This window comes from Bombus huntii, chromosome 1, assembly GCF_024542735.1.
Source record: "Bombus huntii isolate Logan2020A chromosome 1, iyBomHunt1.1, whole genome shotgun sequence".
Taxonomy (NCBI): Eukaryota; Metazoa; Arthropoda; class Insecta; order Hymenoptera; family Apidae; genus Bombus; species Bombus huntii.
This window is the reverse complement of record NC_066238.1, coordinates 2571007-2591707: the sequence shown is the minus strand read 5'-3', so window position 1 is coordinate 2591707 and position 20701 is coordinate 2571007. Positions and strand designations below refer to the sequence as shown.

The 20701-nt window shown below is 35.4% G+C and overlaps 1 protein-coding gene and 1 long non-coding RNA gene across 13 annotated transcripts in view; one reads left to right on the top strand and one right to left on the bottom strand.

Annotated features, from left to right (window-relative positions):
* The window catches only part of LOC126872584 (uncharacterized), a 32277-nt gene that overhangs the window by 7812 nt on the left and 3764 nt on the right, over window positions 1–20701 (bottom strand). The window lies entirely within an intron of this gene.
* LOC126871333 (titin) overlaps window positions 1696–20701 on the top strand; it is a 147873-nt gene continuing 128867 nt past the window's right edge. For 10 of the 12 annotated variants that reach the window (XR_007691624.1, XM_050630082.1, XM_050630067.1 and 7 more), the window contains exons 1-2: window positions 1824–1903; window positions 1979–2169. Coding sequence is in view for 11 of the 12 variants with exons in the window: in XM_050630082.1 (XP_050486039.1) it covers window positions 1839–1903; window positions 1979–2169 (256 nt within the window). In the remaining variant the exon portion in view is untranslated. Of the gene's footprint in view, window positions 1904–1978; window positions 2170–17100; window positions 17900–20701 lie in introns of those variants that run through there. The other 2 variants (XM_050630050.1, XM_050630031.1) reach the window with 2 other exon arrangements.

Here is a 20701-nt window from a genome sequence, read left to right as displayed (position 1 = left end):
CTATGGATCATGCAACTTCAATAATGTACAATCACGCGTTTAACGTTATTTAACTTGTCCTTTTTTTAACTTTAATACTCGTTTTCTCTTTAGGAAATTCCTAAATAATTGTACTGTTCCGTTCAGAGTGAATTTTATGTAACATTTACCTTTTAATAACGATATAATAAAATTATTTCAGTATATTTCCGTTTCGTGAAAAGCTCTTCGGATAATAATATACAGGGTGGTTGGTAACTGGCGGTACAAGCTGAAAGGGGGTGATCCTATGCGAGAAAAGAAGTCGAAAATGTAGAATAAAAATTAAAAAAAAATTTTTTTTTTAATTTTTCCATCGAGACAACGATCTACAGTGAGATACGTTATAACGAGAAGTGATAAAGTGCACGCGTACCGAGCGAAAATTCAAAGTCGGTTTTCTCGAAAACAAAGCCTCGAACGAAAAATTTTTATTCTATATTTTCGACCTCTTTTTTCGCGTAGGATCACCCCCTTTCCGCTTGTACCACCAGTTACCAACCACCCTGTATATTTATTTACAATGAAATACTTGTTAGATCGCGTAATCCCTTCATAAATGGACTGTTGATGTTTGTGCAAATGTTATTCTTTGTGGATAAACCTAAAGAAACTAGAACCTACGTATAGATTGTGTTTCATCCACTAAATCTTATAAACAATACTACTTTAGATATTTTATATATTTCTGCGTATTATATGCATTCTGTCTATTTTTATATCCTTCGACTTGTGATGAATAATTATGATAAAAATTCGCAGTGTACTAATAAGCACTAAAAATATAAATAATTATAATAATAATGCATCTTCGTGTTAACACTAGAACTACAGATAATTAACACGAGACTATTGCTACCAAAACAGTGAAAATGACTGGTCTTTAAAAAATACGTAATAATAGTATATTTGTATATTTATTGATTTATTACTTTCTTACAGAAGCAATTCCACGTTATGTAGTACATTTTTGGTACTGTTAATCCATCTGGGACCATAATCCTTAAACGAGGGTTGACACATTTATAAAATTGTAAACAGTCCAGAATTTTCCTGATAACTGATTTTCATTATATTTAATGATACACGGTAAAAATTTTAAAAATGTGCGGCAAGTTGTATTAGGTCGTCCGAAAAGTTTCTTTCGTTTTATAAGAAAATAGTGGATGCACAACATTTTTCGTTTTATATTATTTTATCGAATTACGTATGATCCATTTTGTTTTATCAAAATAAAAATCATAACGTTCTACAGATTAGGTTTCATGTTTGTATAAAGATGCATCATTGTAAAAGACGTGTCTGTAAGGGAACGACACTTTTCGGACAACCTAATACAAAACGAGGAAACTGATTAATTGAGGTTCTATAAACAGAACCTATAAACCTATAAACAGTACACTTTTACACTTTGACAAGTACCAATCATTTTTACTGCTATTGGTATAAGTAGCCGTGATACAAAATTATTTTCAGTTTGAGTACATAAAAAACAAAATAAAATTCACTATATTATTCTTTTAGTTATCGTTGCGAAAATCATTACATCATTGCGGGAAAAAATATAACATTAAGCAGGAATTTTAAAATAAAATTGTAAAACCAGTCAATTTGATTGGTGTGGTGGTTCTAATGTTAATTAAATTCTATAAGCAAGCCGATATAATAAATGTTGTAACGTAATTTCAGGAGTACCTTCGCCATTCTATGGGACATATCGGGACCAAAACATCGGCGAAAGAGCGATCGAGAGTTCGCCCAGGTACGTAGCTCTGAGGGACCTGTTTCTACCGCAAGAAAACTACGTGAAAACGACACCTATGAATCGTCAACATTCGACGCGACACGATTCCTCTGTCGCGTGCAACTTGATCGCGGATCGCAGGTAGACTCCGATCGATCGAATCGATCGATATAGCGAATACCACGGAGAGACTAATCGAGACGTTGTTTCATTTAGTTACCCAGGTGGCAGCTATCGCGAGAGACGATTTACGGCGGAAGAATGCGACCAGATAACAGAACGAAATGTGATAGCGCGACGACTCGAGTATTCCGATTTCGAGGCGGACGATTCGTTTCACGATGATTTCTGCTTCGATCGCGAATATTCCCGTTACACGTCGTCGAAACCGAGGCCACCAGACAAAGGTAAGTGTCGTTCATTTTTATTTGACGACTGTGTAAAGGTAGTTAAAAAACGATGCTTTAATACAATACAAAAGAGAGGAAATTCGTCGGGTTTTACGATGTTAGCTTTCTAAAAATAGACGATACATTGACAAAGTGTTATACAAAACCAACGGCATAGTGAATCTTGCGATTATCGATGTTCCTGAAAATGTTCAACAGGATGACAAATATATAGATACATGCGTTTAATCTAAAAAGCAAATAAAAATGTAATATTGTCGCTATAAGATTAATCGGCACTGTGTTGAAATTTAAAATCGCGTCTCGATAGGATCCGAAGAATCTGATTTACCTTCTTTCTCCCGTGTCGTCTTTATTTAATATTTTCTGATTTTTATTTTTCGAAACATCGACAATATCTGATTGGCAAGAGTTGCATGTACTTTCTGTGGCTGCAGTATCGTATCTTTAGAAGTTGAGCTGTTGCTAGAAGATTTCTAATATTATGTTAGTGATTAATAGAAGAATAGGACACTTGTTTAGAATATACAGCCATTTAGAAACAGTTTCTGCAAAATTAGGTTTTTACCAAGAGGTTCCCAGTCTGTTTCTAGTGATCAGCAAAAGAACAGACATTTTTACTTTCCATAGCCTGATCTGCAAAAATGAATGACATCTTTCTTACGGTTCCGACTTTTGATCTTTAAAATGCGTCTTTCGTCGATTTTAAAAAGTAGGACAGTTCTTAAGAAGGTAACTTCAAAGCCTCTTCTAAAGAAGATGATTCTTAAAAATAGCATCTCTACCTAACTCCAGCGTGAAATTCTAAGATATTTTCTATTAGTAGTCTCACGGCTATAAAATAAGAATCCAAAATTCTACGTATACCAATATTCCTCTTTGTTTCTCAAAATTCTCCAGTTACGCTCAATCTCATCGTCACAGTTTCTGCTCTACCAATTACCAGCCGCTAAAATCTACCTCGTGGTCGCCGCAAAAAGAGCGAGTCGAATTCAGCGATCCAAAAATACCTTCGAAGCCACTCACCGAGTTATACGTATTCGCGTAATCCTTCCTTTTCCCTGCCTCTTAAAATCATAATAACGAACCGCTAATAATTCTAAGAAGCGAAAATTTCAAACAAACTCTCACACCCACGTTCGCAATCAAACAACGTCCACCATCGTTAACCCGTCAGCTGCGACACCGAAATCGCGTCTGCTTATTCCCTTAATTTCGACGAGCCACGCCATTCTCGCGTCGCGTATTTTGCATTGCGTGAAAGGTCCCTTTGTGACAAACCTATACGAGACATTCAGTCGGGTGCAAAAATAGATGGACAAGAATAGTGGAAATAGGTATCGATGAAATTCCATTAAATATGGCTCGTTTGCTCAAAATTGTAAACTTTCGATGTTTGTTGAAATCGATGTTTCTGTTAAATTTCGATTATTTGTTAAATAATTCGTGTACCGTAAGGATATACAGGTTGTCCCAAGAATCGTGATACAGACGTGATCATACGTGGAAGAAAAGAAACCGGAACTATGGAATAAAATTGTTTCGTACGAGCCAAGTTCAAGTGTTATATTTGACAAATGTCGAAATTCAATTTTCTCGAAAACCAAAATTCTGCGCACTAACTTTATTCTACAGTTTTCATCTGTTCCTCCACGTAGTATCATCGTATTACCAATTGTACCACGATTGCTGAGCTACCCTGTACGATAAATGAAACTTAATTGTACGTATAGCGCTAGTACCAGTTCCAGTAAACTCGATATCCACTTCCATTACCTGTCCATTTATTTCTGTCTTTAATTGTAAATTTCGTTCGTAAATTTGTACCGGAAAATATTTTGTACATAAAAGGTATGAAAATCGTCCGCTAGATCGCAGACGGTTAAGCGTTGTATAACAAACGTAGACCGCTGAATTTCGATTCATCGGCTCGTGGCAAAGACAAGGGAGCGTTTCAAAGGCTTGTCTAATTGGCTAACCCACATTCAGGGTCCTTCGGGCGATTACTCGCGGTCGTCCGCGAAAATAGCATTCGACGTGCATACACGCGAGACCAGGTGGGTATCCTCCGTTGATTCCACACGTACGGGAGACAGAATGTGTGGAGAGTACACGAGTTTTTGGTGGTGAGGCGGACGTTGAATCATAGATTGGCCACCCCTCGAGTCACTTCGCCCCCAAGAGGCCCTCAAGAACCGAAATAGACGCGTCGCTATGCGCTACCTTGGCGAAACGCGGTGATTCACTGGTGACCCATCTTTCGAGAGATCCAGCGATCGCCTGTGTTGTCGATCGTCGAGAATTTCGAACTTTAGGCTTTTTATTTTTTTTTTCTTTTTATTCTTATTTTTATTTGTTCGTTCTTTGTTTTACTTTGCCTGGCTCTCCTTTGAAATGAAGGGTGGTTTACCTCGTGGCGATTCAATCGATAGAAATTTGCTATTTCTTACATCAAGTTCTCATTCGTTTGATTATTTGGAATTTTTCAGAAGTTTTCATTCTACTTACCGTATACAGTTTGCTTGAAGCGCGTTGCAAATGGTACAGCTCCATTTTTTCTAATACTAAATTTTTCTCGATGATTCATCCGTTTAGCGGATTTTCTTATCCTTTGAATTTCTTTCTTTTTTTATATCAACCGAATACTGCATAAATGAATCATAGCTTGCATTAATCTGCGTATTCTCAAATTACCTTTTAGTGACATTTTCTAAAATAATACCATTCCCCGCGTAGTATTTTAATTCAGTATATCAATTAAATTTAAGTATCGTAGCATACACTGCAATTTGACAGCCATCTTTCTGGAAAAATTGTGATTCTTTTGGAACATTATTGCGATTGCGTGCAATTAAAAATTGTCCTTTCCTTTGTCAAATATTTTTAGTATTTCTCGAGGTATTTCTGGTCACATTTTTGATCGACTGATTTAATCGGTTACATGACCCACGCGTTTCAGTTGCTTTATATCAGAATACGTAACTGTTATACATATGATTCACTGTATGAACTAACGTTAAAGCAATTCTGAGAAACAAAATATTTTCGTTCCACAGTACATATTTCCTTCGAGTTGATTGATACAAATATATTCGTTAACGAATACAGCTAGATAAATGTATACGATTAATCGCACTGTTCATATGTAACATCAAGAAACAGATTTCTTTATTTCCTATCGATCAATTTATGAGCTATAATTTCCAGATCTTTACTACATTTGCAATGCAGATTGTTCTTAGCTATATACGATCAATTTGATTCTACGATAGAAATTGAAGCGACCTGTAACATAGCTTTCTGCATAGAGATAAAAAAATCCACTTGTTAGGAGAAGTATGTAGTTGAGTGGTCGCAATAAAAGCTATCTATGTAATTTTGTTAAGCGCAACGGTGCAAATACAACTTGTACTACTTAGTTTCGATGACTTGGCTCCAATATTTTTAACGATAAAGATCATATAATTTTGTAGAATGATACAGATATTTTCTATGTTTGTATTAAAAGTTATACACTCGCTAATGTGTACAAAGACAAATATGTCTATTATTTTAATTAATATTCTTAATCTGTATCTAAGAAACTATAATCTATTCTTCGTAGCAAAATACTCGTATCCATCAACGAGTCAATTTCAAGAACAAGTGGAAACGAGAAGCAAGGTAATAACGTTTCTCGAATATTTTGAACATATTTCTGATTTTGACTGCCAGTTTCTGGCATCCTGACGTTAGATGTAACACTTAACGAGTTACATATCCTGAAGGCCAGAAATAAACGAAACAGAATCCAAGTCGTCTACTCGATCTTCACGTAAAGATACAAAGAATGGAAATATCAAAGTTATTCGAACGAATTATGCCATTATGTACAGATATTAATTACCTGCTAAAGTCTTAAGACTTAAACGAAATGAAATGAAATTAAAACTCTGTTGCCTTAAGAGAGCCTTTATTTAGATTTAGTCAAAAATCCATGAAGACAAAGGAGATTATCATTGATGTCTGTAGCAATAACTTTATATTGGAATTATTGTTAATTAGATATTAATTAAAAATAATAGGAAAGTTAGTGGTAGACTTAAACGAAAAATGGAATTAAAACTCTGTTACTTTGGGAAAGCCTTTACTTAGATTTAGTCAAAAATCCGTGAAGACAAAGGAGATTATCATTGATGTCTGTAGCAATAACTTTATATTGGAATTATTGTTAATTAGATATTAGTTAAAAATAATAGGAAAGTTAGTGGTAGACTTAAACAAAAAATGAAATTAGAACTCTGTTAGGAAAGTTAGTAGAAGATTCAGTGTATCGTTCAACTACATCAAAAAAAGGCACTGGATATGTTTTAAAGCATCAATTTGTAATATATCGACTAAAGTATTTATAACAGAGAAATTAAGACGAAAGATACTTGCATGAAAGAACATATATAATTCAACTCTCAAAAAGCCATTCAAATCTGTCAAAATAGCATTCTAAAATTACAGGATTTCTATGAAAAATTACATCCTGATAATTCTGGTTTTAATATTTGAAATAATAATACTTTACGCTACAGCTATTGCTTCGTTCGTGTTTACTACATTTTGTGCAAAAGCAGCAAAGTATATCGCTGATTATTCTAAGAAACTCGTCTTGATCTTTTCTGTTCTATTCAATTACCATTTTTCTCTTATTGTTGGATAGTACAGCTGTGTAAATAGAAAAAATAATGAGAAACTCGTGACTGCTGTTATATACTTTCTTTAACGAAATACACAGAGGAAGAATGACTTTGTAATATTCAGGCAATTAAACGAGCCAGTGCGGATTCTGTCGCGTTGCGATTGCAAAAGATCGTACGTTTTCGTTGTGCGTGCGTGTTCTTCTCTCACCTCGTAACATGAAACCGAACGCATTGTACACTGTACACGATTCTTGCTCAGCATAATGTCTGAATTACACGCTCGCGCGACAGCATCTGACCCGCAACTCGCGCCTCCACTGTCGGTTTAAGTAAAGGTTACTGTTAATCCGATCGTTTCCTCTGCCACTGTCCGCTAATTGATCGTCAATCTGCGTTTCTCAAATGTTTACTTCGATAAGAGTCTCTTTGTCGTCGATTCGATCGATGATTCTGTGACATTTTTAAACCTAAACTTTTAAACTTAAAGTAATGAATCTTTTTTCTTGTTCTTGGAGATTCTTAATTTTCACCATCTTTACTTTTCCTTCCTATCGATATATTTTATAAAAGGATCGAACAATTAAAAAAAGAAATATTACTTTGGACGTCATTTTTTAATATCGTTCGTGGATTAACGTTATCTGTGACCAATAAATATCAACTGAAGTTTAAACAAATACTCTGATCGTTCGCTAATTAATTTTACAGACCTTTTACAGGGGGGTATGGTAAAGGTAATGTCACTTTTTCTTGTTCGAACGTCACGAAAGAAAATTGTCGATCTACGTTTCTAATTTATCCTTTCTCCACTAATAGCACTAGATCCGAATTCTTTAATTCTATTCAAATAATCGTAATTTAAATGTTACCTGTGGCCAAGTGATTCTAACTGCTGATCAGACACATACCCGAATTAATTATTCCATTGCCTAATTAATTGGTTGCTTTTCTTAGCGAAGAAGAATCATCACCTTTCCTACTCGAAATATTACGAAAGAAAATTATCAAGCTACATTTCTCATTCGTTCCACGACTGATATTAGCAAATCCAATTATTAGTAAATTATTCAAATAATTATAATTTAAACAACGATTTAAATAAATCCTATCGCTATAATTTAAACAGCATCGATATTACTAATCTAAAACGCGTCTAAATCTAAAAAATCCTAGACGAACGTTGTGCCAACTATTACGTTGCTAAAACGCGTATCTTGAACGCGTATTGCACGCGTTTGTCTCGCTCCGATTCTTCGGGATGCGAAACGCTATAACGGTTGGACAAGATTTTTCCGGGCGTTCGTCGCGCAAACGCAGCGACTAATGAACAATTAGGAGATAAATTGGCCGCAGACGATATTATCGAAATGAAATTCTAGAGAAGCAGCAATATCGTTTCGAACGAAGGAACAAATTTATGTGCGTCGATGTTGCTTCGACCAACGTAAACCTTCGATCCGAGCTAATGGCTCATCTGGCACGTACGTTGCTCGTTCGACGATAAATCGTTTCATTGTCGCGTTTTAATTTATGGCCGAACACAGGGCGGCAAAGAGAACAAGTATCGGGTTGGAAACATTCGACAGACTGGCCTTCGACAGGCCTTATTCGTCCGTGGCGATCTGTTCTACCAGAAAGATTGTGTAATTTACCATGGGCGACGAGCCGGTCGTTACGTCGAGGATGTTGTAAAATTCGTTGTTTAATGTTTAATCTTGGATCTACCAAATCTAAGTCGATACGAATGACGGAACTTGAAATTCGTTGATCTTAATGAAAAGAAAAAAATTTCTAGCCAAAAATGTTTAGTTGTTAAGAACGCAAAGTTACGTACGGCGAAACTAATGTCAATTTTTGGTGAAATAGAAACATCGTCATGTTTCGTCACAGTGTATTTGCATTTATTATAGCATTTATATACCAATTAATTATGTTCAAGAATATCTCATGCGATAAATTGATACTGTGAAAAAGAAATGTAGCATCTGTTAAGAAAATCTTCATTGGAAAATAAAAATACGTGCAAATACTTTTTATAGACACTGTGTATTTATTTTTCGTCATGTTTCGTCAGTGTATTTGCATTTATTATAGCATTTATATACCAATTAATTAAGTTCAAGAATATTTCATGAGATGAATTGATATTATAAAAACGAAATGTAGCATCTGTTAAGAAAATCTTCATTGGAAAATGAAAATACGTGCAAATACTTTTTATAGACACTGTGTATTTATTTTTCGTCATGTTTCGTCAGTGTATTTGCATTTATTATAGTATTTATATACCAATTAATTATGTTCAAGAATATCTCATGCGATAAATTGATACTGTGAAAAAGAAATGTAGCATCTGTTAAGAAAATCTTCATCGGAAAATGAGAATACGAGCAAATACTTTTTGTACACGCTGTATATTTATTTTCGTCGCACAATGCTATTTTAATTATAGTCGTTTATAGTATACATATGGGTATACGTGTTTGCTCCGATGCTTTTGCAAGAATTCGACTAAGGTCTGTTGTTTGGCTAAGGTTCTGAGCAAATTTCGTGGAAGTTGATTTTTGTTCGCTTTTATGCTTAAGATAACGATAACAGTATGATCAAAATATGTTCGGGATGCCACGATTGGAATTTTAGTTGCCTTGAAATATGATAACGAACCTGCGCGTTGTAGTGCGTGTGAAAATTATAAAAAATAGCTGCTTGGATATCGATGTTAAATTCCAATCGTCGTAGTTAGTTCCAAATTATAACCAACGTTTCAATCGTATTTTGTAATTAAATGTTCTAATCACATGTTCAGGTCATTGTAATACTACGATTAGCAGATGCGTGATCTGATTATTGTTTTTTTGGCAATTTGCGTCCTGAGAGTTCAGAAAACGAAGCAACCGATTTATATCGTTGAGCTCTGTATGAAAACATACAGAGAGGTATCGATTTACGCTGATTAAATAAAAAGATGAAATAAAGGGATCTAATTAAACATAATCGATGCTTAACGAAGAGACAACAGGCAAAGGGGTCTGTTTCCACGTTTCTGGATTTCATCCATAGAGAATCAGCGTGAAATAGGATCAGTCGAACGAAAACAAGCTACTCTTGTTTCATTCTAAACACAATTAATTTCACTGTTAAAAGTATCGAGTCTTTTACCATTTTAATGAAGGGAATACTTCGATCTAACCGTGACAAAATTAATATCCAATATGCAAAATTTCACCGGCAAGTGGATCAAGCTTAAAAATAGTAACAACTAGATAAACATTTTTGGTACCGAAAATAAAATGATTTTGAATATTACATCACATGACGTAATCTGTCTGCTCCAGAAGCGGAGTCGTTTTAAAGAATCGAGGGTCACGCCCATTTTTGTAAAGAAAATTATATATATACTTTCTTCGCTCTGTATACAAATTTAATATAAAATTTTGCAAAAGAGAATTATTGAAAATTATAAAAAAAATTTAACAAAGAAGGGAACAATTTTAATTACAGCTGTATAACGAATACAGAAAATTTCAAATTGTAATTCAATTAAGATCGAAATGACGCTTCGTTAAATAAAGTTTCTATCTGAAAATGTAAAATTTCAATTTAATTCAAATTTGATTAAGAAAAGAAGAGCTTTGGTTATCTACAAAGCACAAAGAAAACAGTTTCGCATTTAATTCGTAGCATGCGATCTTAAAGTGTCCGATAGATCTTTTGATTTGGAAGTACAAAAATATGCATATACTTTCAACGTTGACTGTACTGCATCGACGAGAGCTTCAAGAGCCAAATTATCGAGGCCTCGTTATCGAACGAGTCCTTCGGCCCGTCGATCGCATGTGAAAGCGAACTCGTTCGCATTTCGCGCGATCGTCGTCGATTGTCGCGACCAGCCGCCTCGTACGATTTTAGAAGGCTCGAATTCATGGCGCGCATGCACGAAATCGGGGGATGTCTACTGCTAAACTTGGCCGAGCCCGCGTTCGTAGGAGTCTAGATGATTTGTACCAGCGAACTCGAGAAAAAGTCAACCACAAATGCGTTTGAGAAGGCCATTTCCGTGGAACGCCAAATAGAAAAAGATGAGATGAGATTTTGCTGGAGCAAAGTGAACGACGAGATCGTAGGATGATACGAAAATTAACTTCAATGAACAATTTCTGGTTAGAAAGTCGAAAGAAAATTTTGGGAGGTTTTGAACTTTTTGGTCATTTTTAAAGATATATTTGTTTGAGTTTGTTTAACTGCAGTAGCAGGTTTCCGCGGAGCATATTTTGTAAAAAATGTAGAACTTTTGTGAAAGGTATACGTACGAGTCTGATGAATTTCGAGACTGATTTTGGGGAATAAAATTAAGAGCAATTGAATTAACAAATGAAATTCATTTAATTGGTTCGTTTTAAAAAAACGAGGAAAATTGGCAAAGAGGAAGACACATTAGTTTTATTTTGACGATCACACTGCTTACATTCGTCACCTAATTCATTGGTAGCAAGTCTGCACAGGCAGCCGACAACTTGAGAAAACAATGGGTCGCACGTAACGTAATAGACAACATTAGGGCAATCTCCCACACTATTATTGGTCTAACTGCATCGTCGATTATACTTATCCCTTCCTGAACTTACATTAACAATTCCATTCAAACGTCTGGTATGAAAACTCGTTCAATCGTAGCATCCAAATTTCATTTTTATCAAAGATTTTTAAAGCTTTAATAATTAAATAATAACTAAAAATATATCAAAGTAAATTGTCGAAATTCTTAACTGTTTGCTTGATTATATGTCAACCAACTTGTCATTCAATCGCAGCCATCAAAATCCGTCAGAGCAAATATAATTGCAACAGAAACACTAAATTACCGAAGTTACTATGAGAATGACTACAGAAACTACTTAATTTCAATATTAATTACTACTATTAATTAATTACTACTCCCATACCAAAACCCTCCACTCGTAACTTACTTTTTATTAACCTAATGTTAACATAATTTTATAAAAAAAAAAAGACTCTAATCGTTAGGAAGAAATCCTAACTGTCATCACGAACGCAATTGCTCCAAATTCAAGCTGGGACGATGCGTTCTCGTGCGACACGTCGTCGTGTCGCGCGTAAAATCTCCACGCCAACGCTCCATTCGAAAGAGCGAGACGTGACATTATCGTCTGTTGTCGAGAAAGGGGATCGAGCAGGAAAATTAAATGAAAAAAAAAGACGAAGAGAAGGAGGAAAGCGAAGAACATAAGCAGAGGTAGAGAGAGAGAGAGAGAGACGGAGAAAAATGCGAGAAACGAGCACTGGACGAAAGAGAGGAGCACGCCGGCTGCACGAGTGCACGCACGACTGTATGAGAACCGAAGAGGAAGGAGAACGTGTCGGAGAAAGGGGCTGAGACGAACGGGGAATGGTTTGAAGGGGGGAGACAAGAACAAGGGTGTGAGAAGTGCGTAGATGCGTGGGCGTCTGTCAGTGAGCGCGAGAACGCTGCGTGAACCGCGCGTCGACTTGCGGCTCCGCTTGAGCCACGGGTTTCTCGTTTCGAATTAATCGTTAAGAGGATTCGATCGATTTGAATAATAGACGAGCATCAACTTGCTCGAATGGTAGAGAATAATCGAGTAAAGCCTGATTCACGTTAGCGATCAAAGGTACGGTCAGATGACGATCAATCGAAGACGATTTAAAATTTAGGATTTTATCGAGGCATTTGCACTAAACCGTGAGAAACGATAAAATCCTATCGTAGTCTGTTTCATTTTTATTCGTTCACTCGAGAAGAAAAGACAATGTTCTCCAACTATACTTCGTGACTGAAATCGTATAGCTGGCTGTAATTCCATAGAAATTCAATTGAACGGTGGTCCTCCGTGTTCCTTTTCGACTGTTAATTTTGATCAGTGAGAAACTAACGCCATGGTCAACAAATTTTCATTGGAATCGACCTACTGTGAATGCTCTCGTTGGATCACGAGTAAGCGATTTTCACCGGTGCTTGACTTGACGTAATACGAGATCGCTGGTGTGAATCAAGCTTTAGGAAGATTTTTAAGTAAGGCAGAGTTTTGACAGTGACGATGACAGTTTAAATGTTCGAATGCGAAATTTCACTTGGATCACGGTTATGGCCTTGCACGAGGAACGGTTGTTTTCTAGTAAATAGTACATACGGTGCCTACAAAAAGTACTTGTGCACATCCGCATTTTCCGACGATGCGTTCTTCTAGCTAGTCCTACATTTCGTTTTCACAGTATCGTATTTTTGCTGTCATACGCAAGTGCTATTGAACAGTACAACGTATCGTATAGAAATACGCTAGTTTTTCTAGCTACTCTATGTATGTTGGATTAATTTTGTATTAATTAGCGATTCTAGGGTTGGTTAATTGGAGCTTAGGAAAGAAGTTGTTGAGTGGTTGTCAAATTTTCCATCCTTGTTTCGCATCGAGATTGTTAATTCAGTTTCAATTTCATCTTAGAATTAAGTGTTAATTTTGTTTCGATATAATATATTTGATATAATTATAGTTTTAATTTAATATAATTATAATGCATAATTATAATTATTAAATTATTATGCATATAATGCATAAATTAAATTAGTGGTTAATTTTGAGATTGGGAAAGAAATTGTTCAATAATTGCAGAATCGCGATTAGATTTTTAACTTCTACGGGGAATGACATTTTGACTCAATTTTGATTCAATATAACATATTTAATATAATTATAGTTTCAATTTAATATAATTATAATGTATAATAAATTAAATTAGCGGTTAATTTTGAGATTGGGAAAGAAATTGTTCAATAATTACAGAATCGCGGTTGGATTGTTAACTTCTATAGAGAACGACATTCTGATTCAATTTTGATTCCATATAATATATTTAATATAATTATAGTTTTAATTTAATATAATTATAATGTATAATAAATTAAATTAGCGGTTAATTTTGAGATTGGGAAAGAAATTGTTCAATAATTTCAGAATCGCGGTTGGATTTTTAACTTCTATAGAGAACGACATTCTGACTCAATTTTGATTAAAATTAGAAAATTGGAAGAGGAGTCCTTTAGTGGTCATGGTATAAATCGGTTGGATAAAAAGATATTTGTTTAAATTCCATGAAGATAACCGTGGACTTAAACGAGCATCTTTCCCTTTAAATGAAAGGATAGAAATTCTATATACGTTTAATGTTTTTAAACGATATTTTGGTTAATTTCATTGAAAAAGTATGGATTTATATTCAGGAAAAAATTGGTGTTTGATCGATCAGATTTTTCTTGAGTGGGTGTTGGAAAATGGAGTTGTTTACTGATGATACGATGAGTTGGATATCGCAAAGTGGAATTAATTTGTGGTTTCGATGTAAATGAATATCTGATTATGTATATAACAATCAATTTGCCGGCGTAGTTGCATCGTATTGCGATATACCGTTCAATGAAATTCGGTGGGTTATTTATGAAAATAAGTGAACAACTATTCGTCATAATTGAGTCACTTCTTTTAATATTTCAAGGAGTATTATTTGTATTAAATTTTCCTAGTGTGCATTATTCATTGATGAATCAATAGCAAGGAGCAAAGGATTATTAATAGTAACGGAGTAACCAGTAAGGTCGTAGTTGATCGTTTGTTTCTTAAGGCATCAGAAACTTGCATATCTATTGTCTATTTATAAAAGTATAACATGTTCGTGATAATATTTTCAATGTTTGCGAAATATTTACAGCTTTGCTAAATATTTGCAGTTTAAAATTTACAAGGATGCATATGGACTCGTATAAATAGTCTTATAAATTTATTAGAATGATAAAATAGAAATTATTTTGTTAAATAATAAATATCGATTATAACAAATAAGTAGAAAATCCGAATAAAATAATTTTGAATTTTTTAAAAATATTTACATCAGCAAATCAATCTTAGTGAATAATGAACGCTATAGCGAAAAGCGTTGAATTTCCCTTGAAGATAAATTGATCCATAAATTTGGTGGATTATTCTGTCATCAGACGTGAATTTCTCAATTCGAGACGTAGGTTTTGAACGACGTTCGTTCCGGGTAACTAGGACAACATAATACTGTTAGCATAGTACGGGTTTTACTATTAGAGACACCGACTGACGTGAAAGTCTAGGTCCTTAATGAATAAATTTTCGATATTGAGCAAGATATTCAGTGGGACAAGTTCACGTTGCTCCACATCCTATTCTTCCTGTTGCTCTTAACAAAATTATTATGTAAATTTTATATGTTTATGGGTTAAAACGTACAAGACACATTATGTAAACGGCGAACGCAAAAATTCTGTATATAAAGTATGTATAAATTTATATATGTCACAACATTGCGCCATCGTCTTAACAATTCTATGCCATTCGATATCAAATACACTATCAAACAATTTTGTACTAAAGTAAAAAACATTACTAGCGCGAATAATTGCGTAAGCGAATATTCCTATAAATTCATTCGGGACTTTTAAAAAAGATCGGAAAGACTCAATGGGAAAGGTAAGAAAAGTACATTTCTTTCTGAAAATGAATAAGTAGAGCAAATAATACACAGGATCCGTATTTATCTAGAGAGAAAGAATCGTAAAAGTCTTTTTAGGACAACATACAAACTTTCTACTAAAATTTATTGCGGCTGATAATCGTAATTTTCTCAAATTAAAGGGAGAAAGAGAGTTCCGAATCTTTTAATTCTGACAGCACGTGAACGATATGTCTATACGAATTTTGTCTCTTCTTCCATTTAGATACAGAACCTGTATCCTTTTTAGACGTATTAAACCTTTTCAAAGCATCCTGTAGATTCTTACAGTCCTATCGTTTCTAAAAACGATCCAATTTCATCGAACATATTTTCTAACGTCGTAAACATTGCTCTTTCTTCGATACCAAGATTTCCCGGAAAGCTTTGCAACATACACATATATCCTTTATCATGTTATGGTAAATCATCTGAATATCGGGATCCATTCGCTACAAGTAGCCACGCTTAATACCAAAATGTTAACGAACATGTCAGAAAAAAAAATTATATACTACGTATCATAGGCAAAAGTGCTGGTTTCCCAAAAATAAATCCAGAAAGTCAGGCAAAATCCGAGAAATATAATCTTAACGATATGAGTAACATTCACTCGTCCGTGACGTGTCTCTTCCCTTTTTCGTGGCTCTAGGGAAGTCTTGAACATTCTTTTATTTTCGTCACCAACGCTACTCTTTTCTCTCTTCGACTTCTCTTTCCCTTGTCTCTTCTATTAGAAATAAAAAGGAAAAACTAAAACGATAGGGAGAGAGGTTGTTCGATCTCTTCGAATTGAAAATTTCATTGCCATTCCTCCGAGCTTTTCAATTGTTGCAGCAAACACTGGTAAAAATATTGGCACATGCTCTCACATTTCAATGATGCAGATTCTACAGTTTATTTGCATAGAAAATAGAAATTTCATATACCCTGGACCTAATTGATCAGTATATAAATAAACTATGATAAATACAATAACGTACCAGTACCTTCACGGCCACAGTATGTGACTTTTTATTCGTTCATTGACGTATACAACATAAATATTCAAATTTCTTAATACACGCAATCTTTACCGAACACCCCGTACGATTTTAAGAAACAAGAAAAAAAAAATGAAGAGGGAATAACGCAAATGAAAATAAGTCATTGTTAAGGAATTGATATTTTAGTTTAATTGATTTTACCAACGATCATCTTTAAAAACGAAAATTACGAACGATGAAAATATGTTTTGCTCTCCGTTAACCATGATCAATGGCGAACAATTTTTTTTTTTTTTTAGTTAGTTAAAAATTAATATATCTCGATCATTCCATTCTTCGAAAAATCTCTAAGATTTACTAATCATCGTCTTTCATCTAAACGAATGTTATCTTTGTCTCGATGACATTTGACTTGAAAACTTTAAAAATAGCTGTTATTTTTGGTGATGATTTCCATTCAAAGAAAGGAAAGGAGAGGGAGAAGGTATAAAAAAAAGGGAGAAGGAGGAAGAAGAAATAGGAAAGTAAAGTGAAAAGGGAGGGTCTGTTCCTACAGGGTACGATTAATCTCTCGGTGTGACGAGGGTGTGAAAAATTTCAATCGCTCGGTCCTCGTTCTTCTCGCGCATCGTCGCCTGCGTCGAGACGCTCCACGTCCCCACCCCTTTCCCTAAACAGATCTAAAACTCTCCCCTCCCACCAATTCGCCCCACGTCCTCGTGGAAGGCCGTGTTCGTTTTCCGCAGCGGCATCAGCCGGCAATTCGCATTCGACCGACGTCTTGGTTTAAAGAGTCTCGGGGACAAGACTTTTTGATGATGACTTGACTTCTGCCGACTGGAGTGAGCCGCGGCCTCAGGCAGCACATACGAAGAAGTATACTACGAAGCAAGCTAGAAGCATTAGCGAAAATACGAGGATTAAATAATTAAAGGAGAAAAAGAAGAGATTAAAGAAGAAGAAAAAGAAGAAGACGATTTCTAGTTAGCGGCGAACCAGAGAGACACGTTATAGAAGAGGATTTATCAATTATTTCGAATCGAGTAATCGCGAGTGACACGAGGATAACAAGGATAATAATCCTTGGATCTGTTTTTTCTCGGTTTTCAATTTTCACCTGTTTTCTCTGATTTTTATTTTTTTGTTGTTGTTGAGTGGCCAGTGAGGGAAGTTTTGTACGACGTTTTTCGTATTTTAAACTCGGTTGACGGGAGTAAAAAGAAAGAAGAAAGAAGAGCGTGGGGCGAGATTATTCGAGCCCTTTCGCGTAAAATTTTTGTGACCGATCCACGAAGAATCGACCGAAATAATCGATCCTCAACGACTTGGATTAATTCGATTGATCCAAGATGAAGCGACAACCGTCACAGCAGCAGCCGCAACAGCAGCAGCAACAACAAACGATGATGCATCAGCAACAGCAGCAGCAGCAAACTGTTACCCAACAACAGCAACAACACCAATACATGCAACAGAGGACCGAACGACAGGTCACTCGGCAGCAGATCACCAGTCAGCAGAGAGGTCAGTTCGGTGATTTATCGATCACGGTTATCACGAAATCTGCTCCACTTTCGAAACCTGTCGAAAGAATTCCTTCCTTAGCTCGTCCTCGAAGTGGAAAGAATTTGAGACATTAAAAAACGCGTGGAATCGGCGATTAGAATCATTCGAACAGGTTCATACCGTTATTACGGAAATTAAATAGTTAACAATTTTTTAATTTCGCGATTCGTTTAACAAGGTTATAGCCTCGCAGGAATCTAGTTTGCATGCGTATGATCGCGTATTGACAGATAGTTCGTCGAATTTAGGCCATACCCTCCTCAATAGCACTCTATTTTCTAGAAACAAGAAAAATTCTACTTCCATCGAGAGATAAGAGAAAATTAAACCCAAAGTTCTGTATTCGAATTTTGAATATTTCAAAAGTTTCTTGCTTCTAATTTTTTTTTTTTTTTTTTTTAATTACGTATTTTAAGCTTCTTTTCTATTCATTTGGTAGACGAACGAAACAAAGAAAGTTCCTCCACCATGTTTTAACCTTTTCTATTTTCCTTCGCGTTTTCTCTTCCTCAACGAATTGAACAGCAGAAGACAAATTCTGATAACTTTTGAATTATTCGGCCAGTGCGAACGAAACAAACAAAAAGGAAGTAGAAAAATAAATCGGAGGAACCGTCGGATTTCTTAGCAGAGGCTATATCCCCTCGACGAATATTCTATTTTCGAGCGACAGCACCGCCCCTGCGCGAGCTCTAAAGATAGAAGTTTTCCACGTTGTTCGACGCCAACGTTTCGAAAATTCCTGCACGCGCGCCGTATAAACGTTTCGTCCCTCTCGTTAAGGGTCGCCCTCCCCGAAGAGGGTGGCCATGGATCGCGTAAAAACCAAAGACGCTGCCGCGGCAGCTGTCAAAATCGCAGCCAGTCTGACCCTCTGGCTCGTTCGTCGCTGGCATATCTGTCATTGGCCCGTGGATTGCGTGCCGTCTGTGCTCTCCTTCCTTCCTCGGAGGAACAGAGAGGAACAGAGGGAAAAAATGCGGCTTCTAAATTCGGCCAGACACACTTTCCACGGGGAACCCATCTCACTAGCGCTCGTTACCTCGAGATTCGTGCTCCTCGATAATCTTTAACTAATTGAGAGTAGCTAGAACATCGGGGTAAAATCGGATTGTTGAAGGGGGAAATTTTTACCTTCTTTAGGAATTTCTTTGGGAATTTTAAAAGTCCAACTTTTGGTATTTAAAATAGATGTGTGTTTCTTTAACTAATTGAGAGTAGCTAGAACATCGGGGTAAAATCGGATTGTTGAAGGGGAAAATTTTCACCTTCTTTAGGAATTTCTTTGGGAAATTTAAAAGTTTAAAATTTTAAAAGTTAAAAATTTTTAAAACTTTTGGTATTTAAAATAGATGTGTGTTCGTTTGAGAGATTTTTTATACGAGATGTTTTTAGAGTAGTGGTTGTAATTGAAGTATAATTGACGATAGAATATTAATATAAATTGGAATCTATTGATAATATTCATAATTATAATTTGTTATTTATATTATTCCATTATATATGTTATATACTAAATTGAGTCACACAAGTTCAGATTTTGTTAAATAAATATTTAGTAACTAATTTCATATGTTGCGAATCCTCGACTAAAGAGCAACCGGTCAGGTCAAACCGATCGGTCGATATCGCGTACCTCGAATGACTTAACGGCTCAAGGTGGAAGAGTTTTAATAGATCGAGTGTTAGAGTAATCTAGCACTGTATTTGCACTTGTACGAAGTAACGTTTGATGTTATGAACACAGCGGTGGTAAGATCTTGTTGAGAGTAAAGTATTTCACCCGCACGGTACGATGTCTGATGATGAACTGTCCTCCTACGTTGCTGATTCTTCCTACCAGTCGTTGGGTTTCGTCTATCCATCGTGCCCTTCCGGCTGGTCCTATCCCGGGGTTTTTTACCTGACCTCGGAGTCATTAGGTCTACAGCTCAGGAAGGACATGTAATTCGGAATTTCTTAAAGAAGGCAATGGGCCTGCCCGCCACTCAAATCAAACTCACTCAAAAACTCGAACTGAAAATTCCGAACAGCATATTGAAAAATATTTGGACAGCTGTATCTTTATATTTTTCAAATAATTTTTATTACATTTTTCAGAATCTATACGATAGTAGGAAAGATGAACGAACTTGTTATTCGATCATAACGTAATAGTATGAATGAATTATCTCTAAACACACACGCACATATATATAATGGAGATATAACAGATATATAACAGATATATAAAAATGTAGCTGAAAAATATCGAAAATAAGGTACTTATAATATTTAGTAGGTGGAAGAAATTTCTATTATATTCACAAAGAGATGAAATTGCATCAACATACGCGGTCCAACAACGATAATACTCTGAATGACTATACTCTCAAATGAATACGTATCTTTCGATAAACGTGGTAATTGTTTGTCTATCGTAGACTAATGTGTCGACTGTTACGTAATCAATTTTGTATATTTAACATTCGAGCGATTTTCTTGGATTACAGATGATTATAACAATCCAGATCAACATATGGAAATATTTGCTTGAACTGAGTTCAATAGAATGTTAAAAAGACAAATAACAGAGGTTTCAAGGTCGAACAGAAAACGCCGGAAAGCTGATAACCGTATCTGTCACGAGATCTCCTTTTGACTAACCGTTACCTTGAAGCTAATGATTATTGAACATTCATCGACGCAGAGACATTGCAAGACGACAATTAATAAACAACAACACAAAACATTCTCTCTTAATTTCAGTAAGAATCATTG